Source organism: Grammomys surdaster, unplaced genomic scaffold (assembly GCF_004785775.1).
Source record: "Grammomys surdaster isolate TR1022 unplaced genomic scaffold, NIH_TR_1.0 133, whole genome shotgun sequence".
NCBI lineage: Eukaryota > Metazoa > Chordata > Mammalia > Rodentia > Muridae > Grammomys > Grammomys surdaster.
In genome coordinates, this window is record NW_021604591.1 from 14,591,853 (window position 1) to 14,615,032 (window position 23,180).

The following is a 23,180-nucleotide window of genomic DNA, read 5'->3' on the forward strand; positions in this document are numbered from 1 at the left end:
GATGTTTCTTTCTGTTAGGTGAAAAAAGGAAGTCATCTATACATGATTTTTTTCTGTTTCCCCCCAGAATTTTGATTCTGACATTAGCAGTGTGGGAATAGATGGCTGCTGGCAGGCAGACAGCCAGCGGCTTCTCAATGAGGTCATGGTGGAACACTTCTTCCGACAAGGAATGCTGGATGTAGCTGAGGAGCTCTGCCAGGTAAGCATGTGCCAGTGAGGCATAGGGAAACAAACAAGACAGTGCTGTGGACTCTGCAGTGTCTGCAGATGGGACTTGGGTGTACCTCAAACTGTAAATGGATTTGTGGTATTTTAATTATCATGGATATCATTTTGCTAGGAAAATTTTTAAGTTCTTAGAAATTATAATGCTGTAATTTCGTATCTGAATTGCCCTTTCCTTAAGAAATTACACTCAGCTTAATATCCAAATTGTTGTTTCTTTATTCTGAGTCTTGTAGGTTGATTCCTGGTTATTAGTCAAAGTATTAAAAGTAATACTACTTTTCCTGTGTGGCCCAGGCTGCTCCTGTTTGAGCCTCCCCAGTGCTAACACCTATCGGCATGCACTGTTTACTCTGGCTCCTTCTCTTCCTGTGATAGGGAATGTTAATATAGCAGAAAAGAGGAAAGAAACAAAAATATTAATGTTTGGTTTTCTGATCTAGTAAAACTATATCAAATGAAATTTGAGGCTAAAATTCACGTCAGGTGGGCATTGCCCTCTTATTCTGTTTGAAGGAGCACCATGTCGTCAGGATAATAGTAGCTGCTGTGTATCAAGTTTCCTCCAGGTCACACCCTGCTTTTCCTTCCTACTACATTGTGAGATAGGAGTTGAGGTCATGGAAAGTGTGAGGTTTGAGAACCTAGGAGTCTACCCAGGGCCTGTCAGGGAGCCTGTGTGAAGGAACTTGGGATTCGAATGTCCCTTATTCTTGTCTCCAAACTCCGTTCTGTTGCATTTTGTTGTTGTTGTTTAAAAAAATGAAGAACTCAAAAGATAAAATACTTAAAGTGCATCATAAACCAGTCTATAATCTAAGCCTTTTCTTTTTGAAACAATTTAAATCAATGGTACGTGGGTCTCGCTTTGTACCTTTTGAGGTATGTGTGTCCATACAGACCTCAAAGTAAATTGTGTCATTGAAGATCAGTTTGTTTTCAAGTAACAGACTCAAGATAGCATCTGTCCTGTGAAGTTCTTAGACACTCCTTGTAGCTCTGCAGTTTCCAGTGAGTCCTCCTCTCCTTGTGGCCAGACCTCCAGCTCCACCTTATATCCTAGGAAAGAGTATGTGTTTACATTACATTGGCCACATCCAGCTACAGTCCATTGTTGGTGCTCAGCTGAGATTTGACGGAAGCATAGAGGTGGGACAGTCTCTGTTTCTGCCCCAGAAGTATATGCGAAAACAAAATTATCTTTGACAGCCCTATATTTTATAATCTAGATCAGCTTTTTCTACTGTGAATGAATATATTAACAGGTTTGTTTGTTTGTTTGTTTGTTTTTCCCTTCCAGGAATCTGGTCTGTCTGTGGACCCAAGTCAGAAAGAACCATTTGTGGAGTTAAATCGAATATTAGAAGCATTAAAAGTCAGAGTTCTAAGGCCTGCTCTTGAGTAAGTTACTCTTTCTTTTAGATACTGTGAGGGGAACTCTGTAAGAAAATTTATTTGTAAAACACAGAGATATTTAGATAGGTGTGTCTAAAGAGGATTTGAGAAAGGAGACGTGGATGCCTTTAAACCAAGTGAAATACCACTGTATACTATGAGAACATGAGCAGCCTTGTTAACGTGACAGTTGATCATGTTTCCAGAAGAGAAACCAGTTTTCTTATTTATGCTGCAACACCTCTCGGTAGACCAGTATTAAAACTGAAGCATTATTGTTTCGACAATCTTTACATGGTATTTGAGTTTCTATAATGTGTTGCGGGTTGCGCTGTCATTCTGAGAGATGATTTAGTTGGTTATGGGAACTAAGTGACATTCATGAACAGAGCAAAAATTCTGTATGAAAGATGTGTGATGTGTGTGTGTGTGTGTGTGTGTGTGAGAGAGAGAGAGAGAGAGAGAGAGAGAGAGAGAGAGAGAGAGAGAGAGAGAGAGAGAGGAGAGTGCGTGTCAGGAGTCAGAGATAAGAGAGTTCAGGTGTATGGGTGTCACTGTATGTGTGGAGATCAGAGGACAACTTTAGGAGTCAGTTTTCTCTTCCACTGTGGGTTATAGGATTGGACTCAAGTCATCAGGTTTCTGCTGCAAGCTAGCAAGCACTTTGACTGAGTCATGCCGCTGACCCAGATCACCAAGGTGCACATGGCGCTATGGATTGAACCCAGAGGGATGCACAAGTGAATAACTGGATTTTGATAATTTTCTGTGAACATGCCGTTTACTTGCGTTACCCAAAATATACCTGAGTAATTATTGTCAGAACAGGATTGGTGTGTTCTACAATAAGAATGGCCCCTACAGGCTTATATATTTGAAGAGTAAGGGTGTGTTGTTGGGGGAGTTGTGGACCTTTTTGGAGGAGGTATGTCACTGGAAGTGGTTTTTAAGGTTTCAAAAGCCCACACCATTCCCAGTTGTGGATCAGATGAACTTCTCAGCTTCTGCTCCAGCGCCATGCTTGACGCTATAAAATGGTTGGTATGTGTCACACAAAATAGGGAGCAAGTTATTTGTTTATCTCATGCCAGAGTCTCTAAATCCATTCTAAAATTTTTAGTGTGACCCTTACCAGGATATTTATAGTAGATAACTTCAAGTGAGGATGGAGAACAAGATAAGCAAAAGTAGCATGCTGATGCTTTAAAACGTGGAATATTTGAAATCACTGTTAGTGATTGGGAATAATGCCATCTGGGATTTGAATTTTGTACTTAGGGTAGAGGTTACTGCATAGTTTTCTATTTTTTGATCAGTTTTTTTTTTAAATTGTATATTTCTAGAACTAGCCAAGATGAAGAGACAGAGGGTTCTTACGTTAATGTGTGTGTTATATGATTTTTGTGTAAACTAAAAATATAAATGACCTGTTTAAACCTAAATCTCTTTAACTGTGTCTTTGTAAAGGTGTGTGTATAGATGGTTGTACTGTTCTGCATTGTGTGTGTGTGTATGTGTGTGCACGCGCGTATAACTTGCAAATTTTTGAATTGCTTGCTTATACTAGGATAGACAAAACTTTTTCTTCTAAAGTGGCTTAGTATATTGTTTGAGGTTATACCTGAATTTTACTTAACCTTTTGACTCTTGGGGGATGTCTTCAAGCTCACTATGGATGATATACCTGACCATCTTAGAACATAAAATGATTTCCTGGGACCTGCAAGAGCAATCCCTACTTGCCTTTGTTAGTGCAAAACTCTCCACTGTACAACTTCAGGAACTAAAAATAACTAAATGGTAAAGAAGGGAAAGAGAAAAGTAAAGGTTGCAGAATTCTTCACCTAAGAGAGGAAAATGTTGACTTTGTTTATACTGCAGAAGGGTTTTATATCAACACTACCAGGCAGACTGCTGAGTCTCCCTAGGCCAGAAATTAGGTAGGAGTGCAAAGAAAAGTCAGAAGGATGGGGTATAAGACTGCCCTTCTGCTTTCATGGAATAATGTTTGGTTAATGGTCTTCCTGGCTAAGAAAACTCTCATCCAATATGAAAGAGAGACTATTGCATGAATGAGTAGAACAAAGCACCTGATGGTGAGAGATTTGAATTACAAACTGAGGATGCGATGATTAAATAGTTTCTGGATGAGGCTGGAAAGATGGTTTAGAGGGCTCACTGGTTGCTTTTTCAGAGGACCAGGATTCAATTCTTGATACCCACATGCTGACTGTCTTAGAGTTTCATTACTGTGAAGAGACACCATGACCATACCCCACACTCTTTAATTAGCTTCTCTTTAAATTGAAGTGTTCTTTCTCCATCAGTTGGCATATACAGAGAATTAGTTTTAAATGGATCACCTTTCTTTTTTTGTCTTCTCAGAATTAAGGCCAATTAATTGGGTAACACATGTGTATCATGTAATTTGTAATTCAAATCTCTGATCATCAGGTGCTTTGTTTTACTCACTCATGCAATAGTCTCTCTTATATTGATGAGAGTTTTCTTAGCCAGGAAGACCATTAACACATGACACAGGTTCAGAGATTCAGTCCATTACTGTTATGGTAGGAAGCATGGCAGCTTCTAGGCAGGCATGGTGCCGGAGGAGCTGAGAGTACTACCTCTTGTTTTGAAAGTAGCTAGGAGAAGACTGGCTTCCAGGCAGCTAGGATGAGAGTCCTAAAGCCCATACCCACAGTGACACACTTCTTCCAACAAGGCCACACCTCCTAATAGTGCCACTCCCTGGGCCAAGCATATTCAAACCACCACAGTGACCCACAGCCATCTGTAACTCTTGACCAGGGGATTTGATACCCTCTTCTGGCCTCTTTGGGAATCAGACATGCACATGGTTACATACAGGCAAGACATCTAAACACATTTTTTTTTTTTTAAGTTTTAAATCATTTCTGGTGTTTGTTCTTCAGTGCACAGCTTCTCATAGGTGTGCAGCCCTTCATTTCAAGCAGCTCTCCATGGCCACAGACAGGAGAAGAAACAGCTCTCCTGAGGAGACACGAGAAGGGCATCCAAGATCCAACAAGTTGGATTTTTCCCCCTAGAGTTTGATTTTCTTCTTTTTACCCAATTAATTGCCCTTAATTCTGAGAAGACAAAAAAAGAAAGGTGATCCATTTAAAACTAATTCTCTCTATATGCCAAGTGATGGAGAGAGAACAATTTAAAGAGAAACTAATTAAAAAGAGTGTGGGGTATGGTGCACACACCTATAATCCTAGCACTTGGAAGATGGAGGCAAGATCAGGAATTCAACGTTATCCTCTGGTACATAGGAAGTTAAGGCCAGTCTGGCTTCCTATCTCAGAAAAGGGTATAATGAGGTACCAGGTGTCAGAGTTACAGGAAAGGATGTGATAGACTGGAAGGAAAAAAAGAGAGAGAAAATAGTTGAGATGGTAACACCTTTTTCTGTTTTAAGTTTACTGCTGGTGAAAGGCTATAGGAAGATCCAAGCCTGTTCTATACATTATCTAACTATCCTACTGAGGGTTCAGCAGCATTGGAACAATGCACTCTCTTTCTCTTGTTCTCCCTCGCTCTCGCTCATTCTTGCTCTCTCACTCTCTTCATATATATAAAAGAACCTCAAGTAAAGTTGAATATGTGTATTTTATGTTTTGATTTAATATTTTCTATTGTTATGATAGGTTGGCCCTGACTTTCTGATTATCCTACTACCCCTACCTCCCAAGTGCTGGAATCAGTGACCAGCTTGTTTGTGTTTTAAACAGATACTCATATGCAATACTCCAGTCCTCTTTGCTTTCCTCTACTCCCCACTGTTCTTTTTTGAAACAAAATTTCACTAATGCTATGTAGCCCATGCTGATATTAGCCTTTAGTAATGGGATTGCAGGCTTGTACCACCATATATGATTATGAGTCTTTTAAGAAAAAAGATAGTTAATGTTTTGTGTGTGTGTGTATAACTTGCAGAAATTTGTTCTTGTCCCAATGTAGACTTTTTGTTTCATCTCGCTTTTTTTTTTTTTTTTTTTGGTCTTATTGGTCATTTATTTATTTAGATTTTCCTTTTTGTGGTTTTGTGCTTTCTGTGTTCTTGTTTTTTTATTTGCTTTTGTTTGTTTTTGAGAGAGAAAAAAGAATACAATACATGGGTAGAAAGGCTGTGAAGATCTTATAGAAATTGGGAGAGAGAAAAATATGATTGAAATATAGTATATGATTTAGTATAGTATATGTAAATTTAATTCAAATCGTCAGTCCTGGTGGCAAGTGTCTTTGCCCATTGATTAATTTTACCCTTCTGTATGGTTTCTTAAACAGCTAACAAAAAGGACTTGCTTAGCAGTTAAGAGCACTGACTGCTCTTTGAAAGGTCCCAAGTTAATTCCCAGCATATACATTGAGTGGCTCACAACCATCTGTAACTTCAGTTTTGAGGATCTGACACTCTTCTAAATTCTGCACTGATCTGTACATACATGGGTATAATTTAAAAAAATAATAAAAATATCTTTTAAAAAAATCAAAGGCACATCATCTCTGAGATGAAAAAACCATTAGTACTTCTAATGATAGAATTAGCCAGTACCCAAGACTTCACTATTTGGAAATACCAGCCCCCCATTTGTGAAAAAAATCATATACTATATTTCAATCATATTTTTTTCTCTCTCAATTTCTACGAGATCTTCACAGCCTCCCTACCCATGTATTGTATTCTTTTTTCTCTCTCTCAAAAACAAACAAACAAACAAAAGCAAATAACAAAAAAACAAGAACACAGAAAGCACAAAACCACAAAAAGGAAAATCTAAATAAATAAATGACCAATAAGACCCCCCCCCAAAAAAAAAGGCAAGATGAAACAAAAAGTCTACAAAAATACCATTGAGTTCATTTTGTGTTGCTAACTACACCTGGGTATGGAGCTTCTACCTCACTGTCTGACATTGTCCAGTTGTGTGTCGATGCTACTGAAAACTACTGAACGAATCCAAATAGATGTCCAGCTAATGAAAGAACTTCTCTGATGTGGGTTCAGTTGAGGCAGTGATCTGTGAGTACAGCACTATGTTATTAGGAGTCATGTTAATGCTGTTTTGTAGCCGAGTAGGACTCTGATTCTATGCCATTTTAGCAGTGTCAAATATGGGCTCCATTTCATGGACTGGGCCTTATATATAATCAGAAAGTGGTTGGTTAGGCCTCTATCCCTGCCTTCGCAAGATTAGAATTGCCACAGCCCTTCTATACTTAGAGAAGGGAGGAGATGTCAGGGGCATCCCTGCTTACACACTGAAGGCCTAAAATCAGCCATAGACCTAAAATCAGCAATAGGCCTGTCATACATGTATACAAACACAAAGTCTTGGGTCTAAGTGGAAAAACATTGAAACAGATGGCTATAAGCTAATGTAAACAGGCAGCTTTTGTGGAAATCTACAAGCCTGAGTAGTCATAGACCTTCTAAATAGGTAGCCTTGACAGACAATACCAACTTAGGTAAGGACAAGCGAGTCATAGACAGAGTCATAGTGACTTGTCCCCTGAACCTTCACCCAGCCTATACCCGGTTCTGAAAGATATCTGTATTCCCCCTGAACACCCACACTCCAGTGCCATCCCCTTCCCCACATCCTGCCTTTCTGTGTTTATAACCCCTGTGTGAATGAATTACGATTTGAGAAAAAATAAATTATTAAAAAAGAAAGAAAGAAAGAAAGAAAGAAAGAAAGAAAGAAAGAAAGAAAGAAAGAAAGTAAGTGGTTGGTTGCTCCTGTAGCATTTATGCTATTATTGCACCCAGCATACCTTACAGGCAGATCATTGTTATAGGTCTTAGGGTTTGTAGCGAGTGATATAATAATAGCATTTTTTCATTATTGCACCCAGCATACCTTACAGGCAGATCATTGTTGTAGGTCTTAGGGTTTGTAGCGAGTGATATTAATGATAGCATTTTTTCTCAAGTAACATGCAGAGTACCTTCTAGTACTGCGACTGCTAGTTAGCAGGGTTGAAGCTTCTAGTAGGGCACAAGATAACTTTTCTGTGTTAGAGAACATGAGTAAATATTTTCTACAATAAAGCCTACCATCGGGTTGTGAAGAATAAACAATAACTTTGGCAATAGTCTGTGATGTTTAGGAATTTCAGTAGAGCCCTTTTGACCAACAGTGCAACAAGAAGTAACCCATTTCTGGAATGTAGGACTATCTCGTCGGGACATCGTCTCCCCTATCATTTGGTGACTCCATTTGGATTCCTTCTGTTTATGTTAGGAAGTTTCTACAATAGTAGGTTTATATATGGCTTTTCACATGGCCTTTAGTGTTAGTTGTTAAATTCTCTCTTCAACCCTTTTCTCCCCCCTCCTCGCCCCCCATTTAATGTTCTTACTCCAGTTTCCCCTTCATCTGTCCATTATACTTTATTCTATTACCCCTTTCCATGGGAGATGCTCTCTGGCCCCTTAGTGTTTACCTAACTTTTGTGGTGATTTCCAGATTAAAAGTCCAAATTATTCCTTATTCACCTGCAAACACAAACAGTAAATTTAGCTGGATGTGATCTTGCCCAGAGATCACCACTCCCTTAATCTCTTTATCTCCTGAACACAGGATTCAGGTCCATTTCACATCTTGGTGCTCCTTTATTATTACTTGAACCATACACTTTGTATTTTTAAGCTTGTATATTTTAAGCTTGCTATGCATGATCAGAATGCATGAGACTAAACCAGAGAACAAAAGTCTCTGCTGGGCTTTTTTGTTACTTCCTTTGTGAATGCAATTAGTATAAATCTCTTTACGTTAGCCTCAGCTAGACTCTTCAGACAAGGGAAAAAAGTAGACACATTCTTCACCAAAATACCACAAAAAGTCTTTAGGCCACATAGTGAAATTCTCCACTGAACCCTCTTGGGCCAGGTCTGCACAGTTCAGAACACTCTTAGCAACACAGCCTTCTGTATGCCTACTAGGATGGCTCATTAAGCCCCACTTAAAGCGTTCCACAGCTTTCCAAAGTCCCAGAATCTTTCTCCAAACTAAAGCTTGGTCAGGCCTATCACAGAAATACCCAACTTCTGGTACCAACCTTCTATCTTAGTGTTTTGAAGTGGAAACTTAAGAATTCTTTGGGAAAGTCAGTTGGATGGTATTTTGCTGGGGTAAACACATGGAGGAACATTTAAAGTGGACACAGGTATGAAAGCTAAGGCAAACTCAAGAAGGATCATTTCACTGAAGCAGACACAGGAGAGAGGATGTTGTGCTAAAGGAAGCACATGAAAAGACATGTGATGGAGGAGTCTTTGCTAACAACACCCACATGTATTGATCTGCCTTACGTTGCGTAGTTGAGCTGCATTTGTTGGGACTCCATAGAGAGAAACGCGCGCGCACACACACACACACACACACACACACACTTTTGGTGATGTGCTACAGTTTCTTGCCACTTCTATGCACTTGGGCCGATTGACAGAATGATATCAGCTGAGACAGACACAGCCCATGCTCAGGAAAGATGAAGAGATGTTTTGAGTGTATAAATAGGACTTGATGGACAGGAGCTAAGCTTGGCTTGCTTGGCTTGCATAGCTAGCTGTGCAACACCTGTGGAGCTTGCATCTTTGCTAATCTTTGCTGATCTTTGCTGTGAGAGGTACAGCCGAGAACTTCTCCTGGCATCACTCCTGCTGACTTGAGCCAAGGCTGAGGCCTGGCTGTTTCTGCTAGGTAGTGCCACCACCACTGATTAGAGTTTACTATCCGGACTCTACTGAACTGGACTGCTGGTATATCTGTGAAGTGTTTCTGAGTGGATCAAGCTGCAGCTGCTAACGTGTAAACTGACATTGCTTGGTGGTGCCTTTGGAGGTGAGTCAGAAGAAGGAATTGGATCTTCTGAAACTGGAGTTACAGATGTTTGTGAACCACCATGTGGGATGCTGGGAATCAAACTTAGATCTTCTGTAAGTGTTTTTAACCACTGAGCCATCTCTCCATCCCTGGATTCTGTTTTCTAATCTAGTCTGTCAGTCTGTGTCTTTTTATTTGGGGAATTAAGGATTTACCTCTGAGGCTTTTATTTGACCTCCTAAATTTTTCATTTTCAATTTTATCTGGGTTTTGGTTTTCTGTTTCTGCTTTCATGTCTTGCAGTGTTTTCATTGTTTCATTCCACTGTGTTTTTGTGGTCTTCATTGAGGCATTTATTCATACCTTCTTTTAATATACTTATACTTGATATTTTTGAAGCCCGTCTTGTGTGTCTGTTAAATTTCATTTCTCGAGCCTGCTGCAATAGATTGTTTGTTTCTGGAGGGACAATCCAAATGTTTACTGTTTATATTTGTATTTTGAGGCTTGAATCTAAGTATCTGCAGTAAGGATATTTGAGGTGTTTCTTAGTGTAACTATCTGATCTTGTCTTTTTTGGTGGGTGTTCCATGCTTTGGTTGGTGTTGCCGTGTCTGGATCCTAGTTAATTGTGCTGGTGTATGATCCCTGATTGAGAGGGATTTTGTGGGTTTGGTCAGCAGGACACAAAGATGGGATAGGACAGGCTGGAGGGTACAGTGAGACCCTGGGTCCATACCAAGAGAGCTGATAATACCTTTGAATGAACTGTTAGTGGTCTTTTGTCTCCACAGTGATGTTAGGGAATTGCTAGCTCTTTTGCTGAATTTGATTGTGTAGTGTTTGCCATTTTTTGAATTTTAAAGACATTTGGATTATACTATTAATAGCTTCCATTAAGTTTGTACTTCTAGGGGTGAGTATTGTGAGTCATTCCCAAGAGATAAAAAAAAAAAAAGTAGGAAGTGTGATAGAAGTCTTCCCAGGAATACTAGAAGGAATATTTGTAGTCTTTAACATGCTGGAGAGCGGTATGATGGGATAGGTTATGAGCCTTGGCCAGATGCCGTTTTCTTTCATTGTTACCAGAAATAGTCACCCATCCAAGTGGCAAATTTAGGAGAGGAAAGGGAGAGCAAATCATGTGAGTGAAATTACGTTTTTATTTGGGGGTGATGGAAATTATATAAATGAAGCCTTTTCACAGGCTGATCAGGGTAGAACGCTGCTGTTGGTGCTGCGTGTCGGTGTGGGCTACTGCTGATTAGGTCACTAAGTACCATTACTGGGGCTGGGGGTTGGGTTTATGAGGGTCCCAAAAAGGTTTCTTACTTAGAGAATGTAGTGGTTAAAAGGTTGTGACATTACATGTCCTTTGACAACAGCAAAGTGATGCTAATCTGTGCCCTCAACCTATAGGAAGCTGTGGTGTAAGATGACAACCAAGGCAGAGTAGTTTCCACCTCTTTCAGTTTGAATTGAACTGTGAACAAAAAGCTGACCAGCCCTTGGCTGTGTGTATCCCAAGAGAACCGTGAGTGCTCCACACAAAATCTGAACTAACTTAAAGCCTGCAGTCCAGTCCTGGGCATATACACAAAGAACCCTGTGTTGCAGGGTTATCTGCACTCCAAGTTGTCACTGTAGCCAGGAAATAAAACCAACCTAGTCCAACAGATAAATGGATCAGGAGAGTATGTTACATATATAATGTGGAAATATTATTCAGCTGTAAAGAAAAGTGAAATTACTAAATTTGAAGGAAAATGCATGGACTTAGAATATATAATATTAAGTATGAGCAGCCAGTCTCAGAAAAACAAAACATATGCATGTTTCCCTTCTTGCTGATTCTTTAGCATGAACTTTAAATGTGACACCATCATGTTACAAAGCCAAGAGAGTAAGTGTACTGGTTGACACATTTACTTCTGCTTTGGATAAAAGCTTTTATAAAAATTTGAATTTCCTTAATGTGCAGCCTAAATGTTAAAGTTGGCTGAATTATTGGGAGAAGACTGTAATCTCAGGTCAGGGGTCTGGAAAAGCATTGTTGGGTTTTTTGTTTATTTATTTTGTTTGTTTTTGTTTCATCCACTCAAATTGTCATTCATCTAGTAGTGTTAGACGACTTGAGAAAGCTAATGGTGGGGACAAGAGTGCTATCAGGAAATTATTAGTTAAGGAAGGTGCTATGACTCGGATTTTATGTCATCTTTGTTTTGTCCTCCCTCCCCCATATGCTAGGAAACAAGCCAGAGGCCTTGTGCATGCTGCCTGGGCAATCGCTCTACCACCAAAATATATTCCCAACTCAGATTACTCACTTTTACAGTCATACCTGGTTCATATTCCAGTGGTCCTTGGAGAATTTGAATTGGATTAGCTGAAAAATGTCCATGTAAAGGTCAATTAAATGATAGGTTTTATAGTTGAATATCTGTCAAAATTAAGCTTCTTTATCATATTTGTAAAATTTGACTTCAACAGCTGATCTGTGGTACACATCTGTTTTTATGACATGGTAGTCCCAGTTAAAGATGTATTAGTCCCTCAGTGACATTATATCTATACAAATCTTTTGTCATATCGTGTATATATAGCACAGTGTGTATATGTGCTTTTTTTTTCCCCTTCTGAAATTACTGGGACTCAGTGGTGAGCACTTGTTGCTCTTCCAGAAGACCTGGGCTTAGTTCCCAGCACTCACATGATAGATGAAAACTGTAACTCCAGTTCTAGGAGCTCCAGTGCCCTACTTTGGCCTTGTAGGGTACCTGACATGCACATGTGCCTAGTACATGGGGAACACACACACACACACACACACACACACACACACACACACGATAAAAGTCAATCTTAAAAAAGACTGCAAGAGCCTTAAGAAATATGTGTGGTTTCTGGTTTTGTTTCTTTTGTGTATTGTTGTTGTTGCAATGCTAGGGTTTCTTTTATTTGTATAAACAAGCACTCCATCACTGAGCTGTATCCACAGTCTCTATGTTTGCTGGTTCTTAATGCTAAACTGAGTAGCATAAAATCTGACCAAGGTTTAGGTAAAGAGATTCCAGGCCCATGGTGAAGCAGTGCAGCAGGTAAAGGTGCTTGCAGCAAGCCTCACCGGGGTTCAGCGCCCGCCCGCCCTCCCTCCCTCCCTCCCTCCCTCCCTCCCGTGGTGGAAGGAAAGAAATGACTTCCTGGGCTGTCCTCTGACTTCCACATGACGGTTATGATGTGAGTAAAGAACGAAAGCATAATCAATGGGAGAGTGTAGTTTAAAAAGTAAGAGGCTCCCCTTCAGAAGTTTGGTTTATTTACAAATACGCTTACTTAATAGGAAGAAGTGTGGCTCAAAGTGATTTAGGTGTGCATCTCAAGGCTTACACTCCAGAGTGTGGTCCTCTTCAAATCCAAGTGTATTATGTGACATACCAGAGCCATTATACTGTAATACCTTATTGAAGAAGTAATTATCATCAAGCTTCTTATGATTTCCTTTGTGTTTGCATCTCCTAATGGTTGGTGTTACCACAACCTCCCACAAGAGGGCAAACTAGACCCTCTTTTCTCATGCTAGATGTCAGCCATGCCCTTGGTTACCCTTAAAATCTTTTTCTGTTGCTTTAGGTGGGCAGTATCAAACCGAGAAATGCTCATAGCCCAAAACAGCTCCTTGGAATTTAAGCTACACCGACTGTATTTTATTAGCTTGTTAATGGGTGGAACTACAAATCAGCGAGAAGCCTTACAATATGCAAAAAATTTCCAGCCATTTGCCCTAAATCATCAAAAAGGTGAGTCGGGAGTCAGACCTTTGTTTTTCCTTTGTACGTTGGGGAGGGAGCATGGGCAAAGTGGGGAGAGTACAAGAAGTTGACACGGTCTCTGTATATAGCCCAGGCTGGTCTCGAACTTGTGATCCGCTTAGGTCAGCCTCCAGAATGCTAGGAGTACAGATGTACACCACCAACATGGCTTGAGGTAGAGAGCTTTAGTGTTTGGGGGGGAGCCACTAGCCACCCCAGTAGCCACAACTTGTGTCCCTCGTATATATTTGCTAATGACTAAAACTGTTGAGATAACTGGCAGTTAGGAACTCTTGAATGTAAGGACATTGACAAGACCAAGGTATGGCTTGCTCCTTGGCCACTCCCCTCTCACCACATGCTGCTGCCACACCGGTGACACATATGGCAGTATAAGACTAGAAAGTCTAAGTTCACTATTTTCAGTGCTTTCTTTTTCTTATCCTCTCTATGCTGAATCCTTAATTAAGAAGGAGGTCTTTCGATCATGCTTAGGGACCAGAATGTTTACATTATTTTAGGATATGTCATGGGATGGAAATGTTCTTAGCTTTTTCAACCTGTTCACAAGTAGATGCTGTTTCAGACGTGTGTGCACACCTTCATTTTGCTGGTGTTTTTTCTTTTAGACATTCAGGTATTAATGGGAAGCCTCGTGTACCTGAGACAAGGGATTGAAAACTCACCATATGTTCACCTACTTGATGCAAACCAGTGGGCTGACATCTGTGACATCTTCACACGGGATGCCTGTGCCCTCCTGGGGCTCTCCGTGGAGTCCCCTCTCAGTGTCAGGTGTGGTAATGGCCCTGGTTGCTCTGAAATGGGCACTATGTTGGGTAACTTTTCCTGTTGCCTTTATGATTAAACCAGTAGGTTGTGTTGTCTTTCTGGAGATGTGTATAGTTGGTACTTCAAGTGCTTGCCACAGATGGAATGACACAGTTTAGGTTAGCAGTTCTCCAAATGTGACCTGGGAACCAGGGAGTCTGAAAACCCTTTTCCACTGCTGACATTTGCACAGATGATGCAGAAACAGAAATAAGTTAAATGTCAAGGTCTGTGTTATGGGGACATTGATGCCAGCCTCAGCAGGTATGTGCAGCAGCTCCTCACTGCCGTACTGACTGCCTAGTACATGCTTGCTGAGCTCGGCAGCACTTTGGGTAGGCAGTAGATACTTGTTTTAAGTTGATATTTGAGTCTGCATCTTTTTAGCATTCTCTGTGACACAGTAGGGCGTTTACATAAAGCATTTAGTTTCTTGCACAGTATGATGCTTGTCTTGAGACAAAACAAAGCCCCTGTGTATTGAGTTGTGAACTGTCTTGTTGCAAAATACAGTTTTTACTTGAACTACTTTGCCAGACACTCCAGTTTATTGTGTTTATTATGATTTAAATGACTCAATCATTACATCTTAATTTCTAACATTAAGTTATCTAATCCGTGAAAACCAAACCACAGTTTATTCACATTCTGAGTTTTGACAGTTATTTTTCCAAGTGAATGAGGAAGCTTGTCACGTTAAAGGAAGCAAGTGTATGGAAAGTCAAGATTTTAGACGAACGTTAAAAGTTTTTATTCTGAGCTTGTAAAGTCATTTCTGATGAGACTGTTGAAGACATTGTAGTTTAAAAAACAAGTATTGTAAGCTAGAGGGAAAACTTTGGAATGGTTAATTCATATAACCTTGCATAATCATACTCGAAGACAGGCTCAGAAGAATCTCTTTCCCTTTAAATGTTAAAGCACAAACCACTGTGTCTGGAGGCACGCTGGCATTTAGGCCTTGTACTTCCTTCCCCCTCCCTTGAACTACTGAGATTTGTGCTTATAACGATGGCTCTTCCCTTTCAACACGGAATGCCAGCGCTGCCTCACTTCTGATAGACAAGCTCATTTTTTTTTTTAATTACTGAGGAATTAAGTGGAAATTAAACGTTCTATCAAAAAACAGTCTTTTTAAAGCTTGCTCTTTTTCTTCATCTCTCCCACACTGGCTAGGGTTATGTGGTAGCACTAGAGTTCTATGTTTTGTTTGTAAGGGGGATTATGTTTTAGTAATTATAGGAAATATAGCTGAGGACTGGGAGTGGGAAGATGGGAGAAAAATGAATTTAGCTTTCTTTTAGAGGAACAGCTGCTCTGCACCCTGTCCACTTGCCAGACTCTGCTGGGTTAGCATCCCTGGGGTTGGCTCGGTGCTCTAGGGTTAGCATCCCTGGGGTTGGCTCTGTGCTCTAGGGTTAGCATCCCTGGGGTTGGGTCTGTGCTCTAGGGTTAGCATCCCTGGGGTTGGCTCTGTGCTCTAGGGTTAGCATCCCTGGGGTTGGCTCGGTGCTCTAGGGTTAGCATCCCTGGGATTGGCTCTGTGCTCTAGGGTTAGCATCCCTGGGGTTGGCTCTGTGCTCTAGGGTTAGCATCCCTGGGGTTGGAACTGATGCTTCTTCTTTTGCCCTCAGTTTCTCAGCAGGTTGTGTGGCACTGCCTGCACTAATTAACATCAAAGCTGTCATTGAGCAGAGGCAGTGTACTGGAGTTTGGAACCAGAAAGATGAATTACCTGTGAGTTCAATTGATAATTTATTTACCCTTCCTGCCCTAGAAGATGAATGTTTTAAATGTACTCATCGTGCCATTTAATCAGAAAACAACACCATTGTAGCTATTCAACATGGGTTTGTTTGTTTGTTTGTTTTAAATTCATTTCTGTTTTTGTTTTAATGCACATAACATGAGTGAAGAATAAGGTTGGGAATATAGCTCAGTGGAAGACCATTTGCTTACCATGGTCCACCTGGCAGTAATGGACTTTAAGAACAAGAGCTATTGTGGATTGGGAAGGAAGGGAGACAATGTATTTGTGTAGGCTCTGGTATGCAGCAGCTGGTCTGCTAGATGATTTCAAACTTTTACATAATTTGATTTATTTGTGGCAAAAACACAATGTTGATATCATGCCATGAGCTTTTAATGTGAACAAATGATAAAACATCCTGTTGAGATTTAGCTTAAGCAGTATTGGTGTCATAATCAGTAGTTCCCCATACTTGTGAGGCTGAGGCAAGAGGACTGTACATTGAAAGCCTGCCTGGGCAACTTATGGAGATCCTATTTCAAAAAGCAAAAAAAAAAGGGGAGCACATACACAAGAGGTGGTGGTTGTGATGTAGGATGGGGTGCTGGACTGAAGCTTGCCTAGCCACGTGCGAACCCCTACATTGGACTCTAGCACTAGAGGGGGAGCACCAAAAACTTTGCCTACCTCCCTGCTTCAGGTTTTCTCTGGACCATTTCATACAAATTACATAGGAAACTCAGATCTGAAATCACCCAGAGGTAACTATATTTAGATTGCCCTTGAAGGAGTTGTGCTGAATTTATCACCTAACCAAGCACTTCTACAGAACAGTCAGGCTGTCTGCCTCTGCTCTTGGTATATGTTCTGACAGAATTACAAGGTGTTTAGGCCGGGGATGTGGCTTAGTGGTGGGCCAAGCTGCCTGGTACCACCAAAAAAAAAAAGATAGTTAACATCTGAGGCGTCATGTTTGATTTTCTCAGACCTCAGATTTCAGTTTGAAATGCAGTGTTATAGTTTTGCAGATCAGAGATTTAACTAGCCTTTGTGAATTTGTCTTTTTTGAACAGATTGAAGTGGACCTTGGTAAAAAGTGCTGGTATCACTCCATATTTGCCTGTCCCATTCTTCGTCAGCAAACAACAGATAACAATCCACCCATGAAGTTGGTTTGTGGTCATATTATATCAAGAGATGCCCTGAATAAAATGTTTAATGGTAGCAAGTAAGTGTCTGACTTCTTAAACATTAAATTGATCTGTCTTGCAGGAAGTAAAATGTAATAAGGATAAGTGAATGCATCCAAAATCTTTTATATGTTTGTTTGGTTTTTGTTTTGTTTTCTGAGACAGGGTTTCTCTGTATAGCCATGGCTGATCTGTAGCTAGGCCAGCCTCAATCTTAGACATTTGTCTGAGAACTCGGATTGGTGTGTAACACTATGCTCAGCCATAACTAGATTTAGAAATGAGTTTTCTTAACGAGTCATAGAAAGTGTATTGCATCTAATCTCTTTGGTTAGTTTGAGCTGCTCAAGGATTTGGTAATTAGACTTGTAAATGTACTCTGACCCTTGTGTGGCCCTCCCTCCAAGGCTTTAAGAGTAGTCTTCTGTGCATAGCCTTCTCCTTCTGTGTTCCACTTCTCTCACTTAGGGCTTTATTGTGGAGCTATTTTTATATGCTATAAAATAGCCCTTTGTGATTGTTGTTGTTGAAGTTACACAGTGGTACATGCCTATAATCCCAGCACTTGAGTGGTGGAGGTAGGAGGACCCAGAATTCAATATCATCCCAACTATATAACAAATTAGAGGTGTCATCTTGAGCTACATGTGATTGTCTCAACCTACTTTTACTGCCCTCTCCACCAATGTAGACTACTCTGTAGTGTGGAAATGTGATTATTTAGCCAGTTTCCTCTTGGTGAATACAGTGCCAGAGTGTGTTGTCCATATGTGACAGTTGCTACCAGTGTAATTATGGTTCAGAGTGCATAGACATTTGTAATTTTTATAGACAATGAGCCCAATTTAAAACAAAACAGATCTCAAAGGCATTCTAGCTTAGGCAGTTAGGGTAGTCTTCACTGATGTTGGTTCTGGCCCCATTATGGGAAGACCCTTTCCTGGGAAGTCTGTTGCTGAAGAAAGTGTTTATGCCATTCCCAGACCACAGAAACCCTGGCAGTGCAGGTCATTGGTCACAAGGAACCAGCATTCTTTGTCACTGAAAGGCATGTGGGCTGTTGTGGATACAGGCTGGTAGCTCACAATAGATTTGCTCTCCTAAAATAGATTATACAGCCACACATATGAAATTCATTTAGGGACAGGTGCAATATAAACATCAGTGGGTAGGGACTAGATTACTTCTGAAACTCAGGAATCCAGTTTCAAAAAATTGTCTGTTTTACCTGCAAAACAGTTTTCACCAATTACTAAATGTCAAAGAGGCTTTCAGGATAAGCTCTGACTTAGGTGTTGTTTTCTGTAACCCTTCAAAGCCTGGCTGACAGTTCTATGTAGAGCATAGTTAATCCTCCAGGCAAAATAAACACATAAGCTTTGCTTTTGCACATGTTATAGATGTGAATACAGGTGTTAAATGTCCTCTATATCTGGGCTCAGTGCTGATACTATTCTTTTTCTCAATCTTTTCTATCTTATATTTAGATTAAAATGTCCATATTGCCCAATGGAACAGAGTCCGGGAGATGCCAAACAGATATTTTTCTGAGGAATGAGTTTGTTTGCATTTGTAAGTGAAACTGAATTATGGGTACATTCGAGACAAAGAGTGTTCCATTGACTGCAGCTATCCAATCCAAGGACTGCCCGTTCATAAGCTATGCTCCAGAAGCTGCCGACTCGCTCATGTGCACAGAGGGAGTGCTCCAGATGGGTATTACACAGGGCTTTCTTCACTCTTGGTCTTCGTTTCTGATCAAGTAAACACACCAGCAGTTGTCATTCAGTGCAGGTTTTTGTACTTACTATATGGTGATTTTTTTACTTAAAAGCAGAAACAGAAGTTGACCTTCCTGACATGTGTTTAATATTCCTCCTGCTTTTACAAATTCTGACATTTTCTTGATAATTGTAAGCTTCAGAGTGTTTGTGGAAGAACTTTCTTCTTATGTATACATAATTAAATGAAAAGTCTTCATAGGAGTTTGACAAATTGAATTGTGGTTATAAAATGAATTTCCTTTTTTGTTGTTGTTTTGTTTTTCTTTTTTGGCCTAAGGAAGAAAGCTGTGATAAATTCCAAATTTGCATAGCTTTTTGATGTTTTGCTCTGCTCCAGCTCTTGCTTCAGAGTCAGCACACCTGCGTTTGAGTTCTGAGTTCTGTCTATAGCCCAGCAGGCTGCCTGTTTAAAATCTCATCATGAATTTAGCAGGCAGATGTGAGAATGAAATAGATATTATTGGGTTTTCGTTGTTGTTGTTTATTGGTTTGTTTTGCTTTTATTACCAAGAGGTGCTTTTTAATAAATGGTATTCTGAAGTTAGGATGTTACTAATTTGATATATGGTTTCACAGTCTTAGCACACTGTCCTTTGAAGTCTGCCTTTAAGACTTGGCTAAGTATCACATTAGTTTATCCTCACAGATACGCAGTGTTATGCATGTGTATATAAGTATGTGCACCAGCATCAGACATTGTGTATGTGGAAGGGAAAAAGCATGTTTCATTCTAAATGCAGTTGCCAGTTTCATCACTTCAGGTCCTTAAGGGCAGACGCTAGCAACTTTCTGTGTTGTGGACCTTGTTTACGGCTGTTTGTGTTTAATTAGTATATTGTTCATGCCTCTCTTCTGCAGTGTCTCATCTCATTGACTGTGAACCTGTATATTAACCACATGGCTACAGATAATGATCTTTTCTTTTGTGAGGTCTCTTCATTTAATGCACTGCCCAGAAAGAGCCATGTGTAAGAGTTATTCTCTGTATGAGGAACTAACTACATGGAAAAGACTTCTGTGGACACAATTCTGACTTAAACCCATGAAATACTTCATCTTGAGAAGAGTGCTGTGTGGAAATCACCAACTATCTCACAACTTTATTTCATCTGATGTAGATCTGAACATCAACATAAGAGAACTGTCATGAGAAAATGAAAAACCGTAACACAGAACCAACAAGAAACATGACTCTTCTTATTTTAAACTACGGATGGACTCAGTTTAAGGGAATGGGGGATAACAGTTTTGGTGCTAAGTTAATCAGAAATTGCCAGCATTCACAGTGGATGGTCTGGGCTAGCCTGGATGGTCTCTCCTGAAGTGTTTTCCTAGGAGAGTTGGTATTTGCTTGTGAAGGGAAAGAATGATATTGCGGGAAAACTCAAGAAATGACCATGTGGTCAGTGTCATGGTGATGGCTCCTGTGTACTGTGTAGGTTACTTGGGTCAGGATTGGTCCGGCTCAGAGGGCATGCTTTGTTCATCCTCAAGCCTGGCCCACAGTGCCGTGTGCTTCACTGTCGGATACCCCGTAAAGCCCCGCATGTCCCATGAAGCAGGGAAAGAACAGAGGTGCCTCTGGACTGCAGGGGAAAGGCATAGTGCCAGGCAGTATCCTGTGGAGGGAGGGCGGCTGTAAACTTGTTTACTATGGAGTTTTTTTTCCCTTTGAATTAAATTCCAGAGTGTCAGGCTTTTTTTTTTTTCCTTAAAAAAAAAAAAAAAACAAACCAACTTTGTTATTCCTAAGTCAAATTTAGTTTTTAGGTTTCTTTTCCCCCCATAACTTATTCTTACCGTCTCACCTCAAACATCTACATGACATTTAGACGTCACATAAAGTTTATGTGATACAGACATGCTCTTGAGGTTGGTGGAAAATACTTTTGGAAGCAAGACCCTTCACACAGTTGGCTCAGGCCGTTTTAAGGACGAAGGCTCTGCCTGGTCCCCCTGGCGCTAGGCATCTCTTTGACACTCTTGTGAAGCTTGTGAAACTTTAAAAAGAACGAGCTTTAACAGGTGTTTGACCTTACAGCTTCCTCTGTGAGGTCCTTTAGTCCCGGTGGGCAGGCAGGACAAGGGCCCAGAACTGAAACTTGATGTAAAAATTTACCATGGAAATGAGGTCTTAGGGTCTTCTTTAACTCGCATACTTTGTCTGTGAGAGACTGACTGTAGCAGAAGTGGATTCAAAGAAGACAGACCTTGACCAAAGATGCTGAAATACAATATTGGGATCCTTGTACTCTAGAACCATCCCATAACCGATGTCATGCTCATGCTAGCATGCAGGAGGATGCCATCTGTCTCTTTGAGCCTTATTAGAGAAGGTAATGCTAGAGGAAGACTATCAGTCACACAGATAACAGGCATTGGAAACAGCTGTACTGCGGCTTCTTTGAGAGCTGTTTCCTTTTCTGGTTGTGGACAAGGCTGCCTTAGGACTCTGCTAAACCAATAAAACCTGTAGATTCTGGTGTAGCCAGAGCCTCTCCACAGTGGCTAAGGTTGTCATTGATCTTTTTCTCCTTTGTGTGATCATCACAGATGCCATTTCTGTTTTATTGATGATTATATGAGACTTTTAATACATAAATGAACGGGTATTGGTGCCTCTTTATTTTTAAAATTTTGAAGAAAAAGAGCCACCTCATATTCATAGAGTGTGTATTTTGTGAGTGTGTGAGCATTTGATTGAAAATAAGAAAGTTATTAAGTAAATTTTTCGTTTTACTTTTTCCACAGCAGCTAATGTGTAGGGAGATATTAAACCCACACCAAATCATGAGGGGATGAGGGTCCCCCCAATCTTCTTCTCTAGGTCGCCAGTCCCACAGGCTGTGCAGCTCAGATTCCTGTGTTTAGGCTGTGTTGTTTCCACCTCACTGTTGTCAGCCTTTGGGACGGTGGCTATCAACAGCCAAGATCTCTTGGTTTATCTGCACAGTACAAGCTGCTGATAGACTACACTAGCCCTCTGGTTTCCCAGCTCAACCTCTCATACAGTGTACTGACAGCCCGAGTTGTCTGTTTAGTCAGCCAACTCGGGTTATCTTCAGGGAAAGTATGGAGGCGTGGTTTGTTTTGGTTCATCTCTAGGATGTATACGGTGAAGACAAACCAAATACTTTTCACCATTGAACTATCTGTACATTATCTTTGGTAACACTAGAATACTGTAGTTTTGGGGAACACACAGAGGAAACGTGTAGCAAGAATCACATACAAGGCTTGGTGTTTCATAAGCATGCCAGCTGACAGTTGTATGTGGTACTGTAGTGTTTACCATAAACAGGTACAGGCTTCATGAATTTTTCATACTGAATTACAATTGAGTAGATACCAAAAACAGAGTGGCAAATGTATTTTAGTAGCAGATGAGGCAATTAGTTTTAGGGTGAATTTTTCACTGTTGATTTTACTTTAAGATGTAGCAAGAGAAAGTTTTGTTTTTAAGGCATTTTTTAAAGCTGTAGCAGGCATATGCTTCATTTACTTCCAAAGAGGCAAACGCAGCTAGACTCGCTTACAGCACGTGCTTCGCTCCGTGGTATGGGTGGACACCTACACTTCTTCAGTAGCAGTCTTAGACTACTCACAGCCAGGCAGGGGTGGGCTTCTCTAGGATTTAGTGCCTGAACTTTTCTTTTGGGAAGGGGCTGGAGTGAATGTACTGGGAATGAGAGGGAAGCAGAAGGAAACAGGACTGTGAGTGAGTGTGCATGTGTGGAAATTCATCGTGACCCTCGAAGCTAGCAAGCGACCACTGTTGGCCGTGCTTCACTCATGACTGCAGTGTGCATGTATCTCTTCGCCATGTTTTCTAACCTTCACTAAGGATTCATCAGATCATCTTGCTCAGATGGCTCAGGATTGTATTCCTTTGGCTTAACCCTGTGCTCCTGGGTTCTATGGTGTTTCTATAATTATGAATAGTGTTGCACTGTAATCTATCATATAGAGCTATATGTATGGAAATTTTTGATCAGTTTTTTAAGAGATGTATCCTGTTTGCAAAGGCACAATAAAATTGCATCTTCTAGATTATAGGCAATAAAGATAACAATAAACCTTATTTAACAAATCAGACTGATACTCTCTGCTTATTTGATTTGGTGGGGGAGGGAGGATGTCTAACATATCCAGTAGTTTCAGGGATTTCATTTTAACTTAACTCTGATATATTTAATTTATAAATTTCGGACCGATAAAATAGAGTTTTGAAAAACTATACGAAATGCTTTGTTAATGTGTGTATTCCTATGTAAAACACATGGCTTCTTCTGTGTATATTTTTTAAAATTAAAGACTTGCACATTTAAAAA

General features: G+C 40.3%; 1 protein-coding gene across 3 annotated transcripts in view; it reads left to right on the forward strand.

The window, feature by feature from the left end:
• Nucleotides 1–23,180, forward strand: part of Rmnd5a (required for meiotic nuclear division 5 homolog A) — a 50,018-nt gene extending 26,838 nt beyond the window's left edge. The window contains exons 3-10 of one of the 3 annotated variants that reach the window (XM_028762412.1): nucleotides 68–202; nucleotides 1,529–1,629; nucleotides 13,116–13,282; nucleotides 13,924–14,089; nucleotides 15,760–15,862; nucleotides 16,949–17,103; nucleotides 18,553–18,637; nucleotides 19,708–23,180. In XM_028762412.1, the coding sequence (XP_028618245.1) occupies nucleotides 68–202; nucleotides 1,529–1,629; nucleotides 13,116–13,282; nucleotides 13,924–14,089; nucleotides 15,760–15,862; nucleotides 16,949–17,103; nucleotides 18,553–18,616 (891 nt within the window). In that variant the 3' untranslated portion in view covers nucleotides 18,617–18,637; nucleotides 19,708–23,180. Of the gene's footprint in view, nucleotides 1–67; nucleotides 203–1,528; nucleotides 1,630–13,115; nucleotides 13,283–13,923; nucleotides 14,090–15,759; nucleotides 15,863–16,948; nucleotides 17,104–18,552 lie in introns of all 3 variants that reach the window. The other 2 variants (XM_028762413.1, XM_028762411.1) reach the window with 2 other exon arrangements.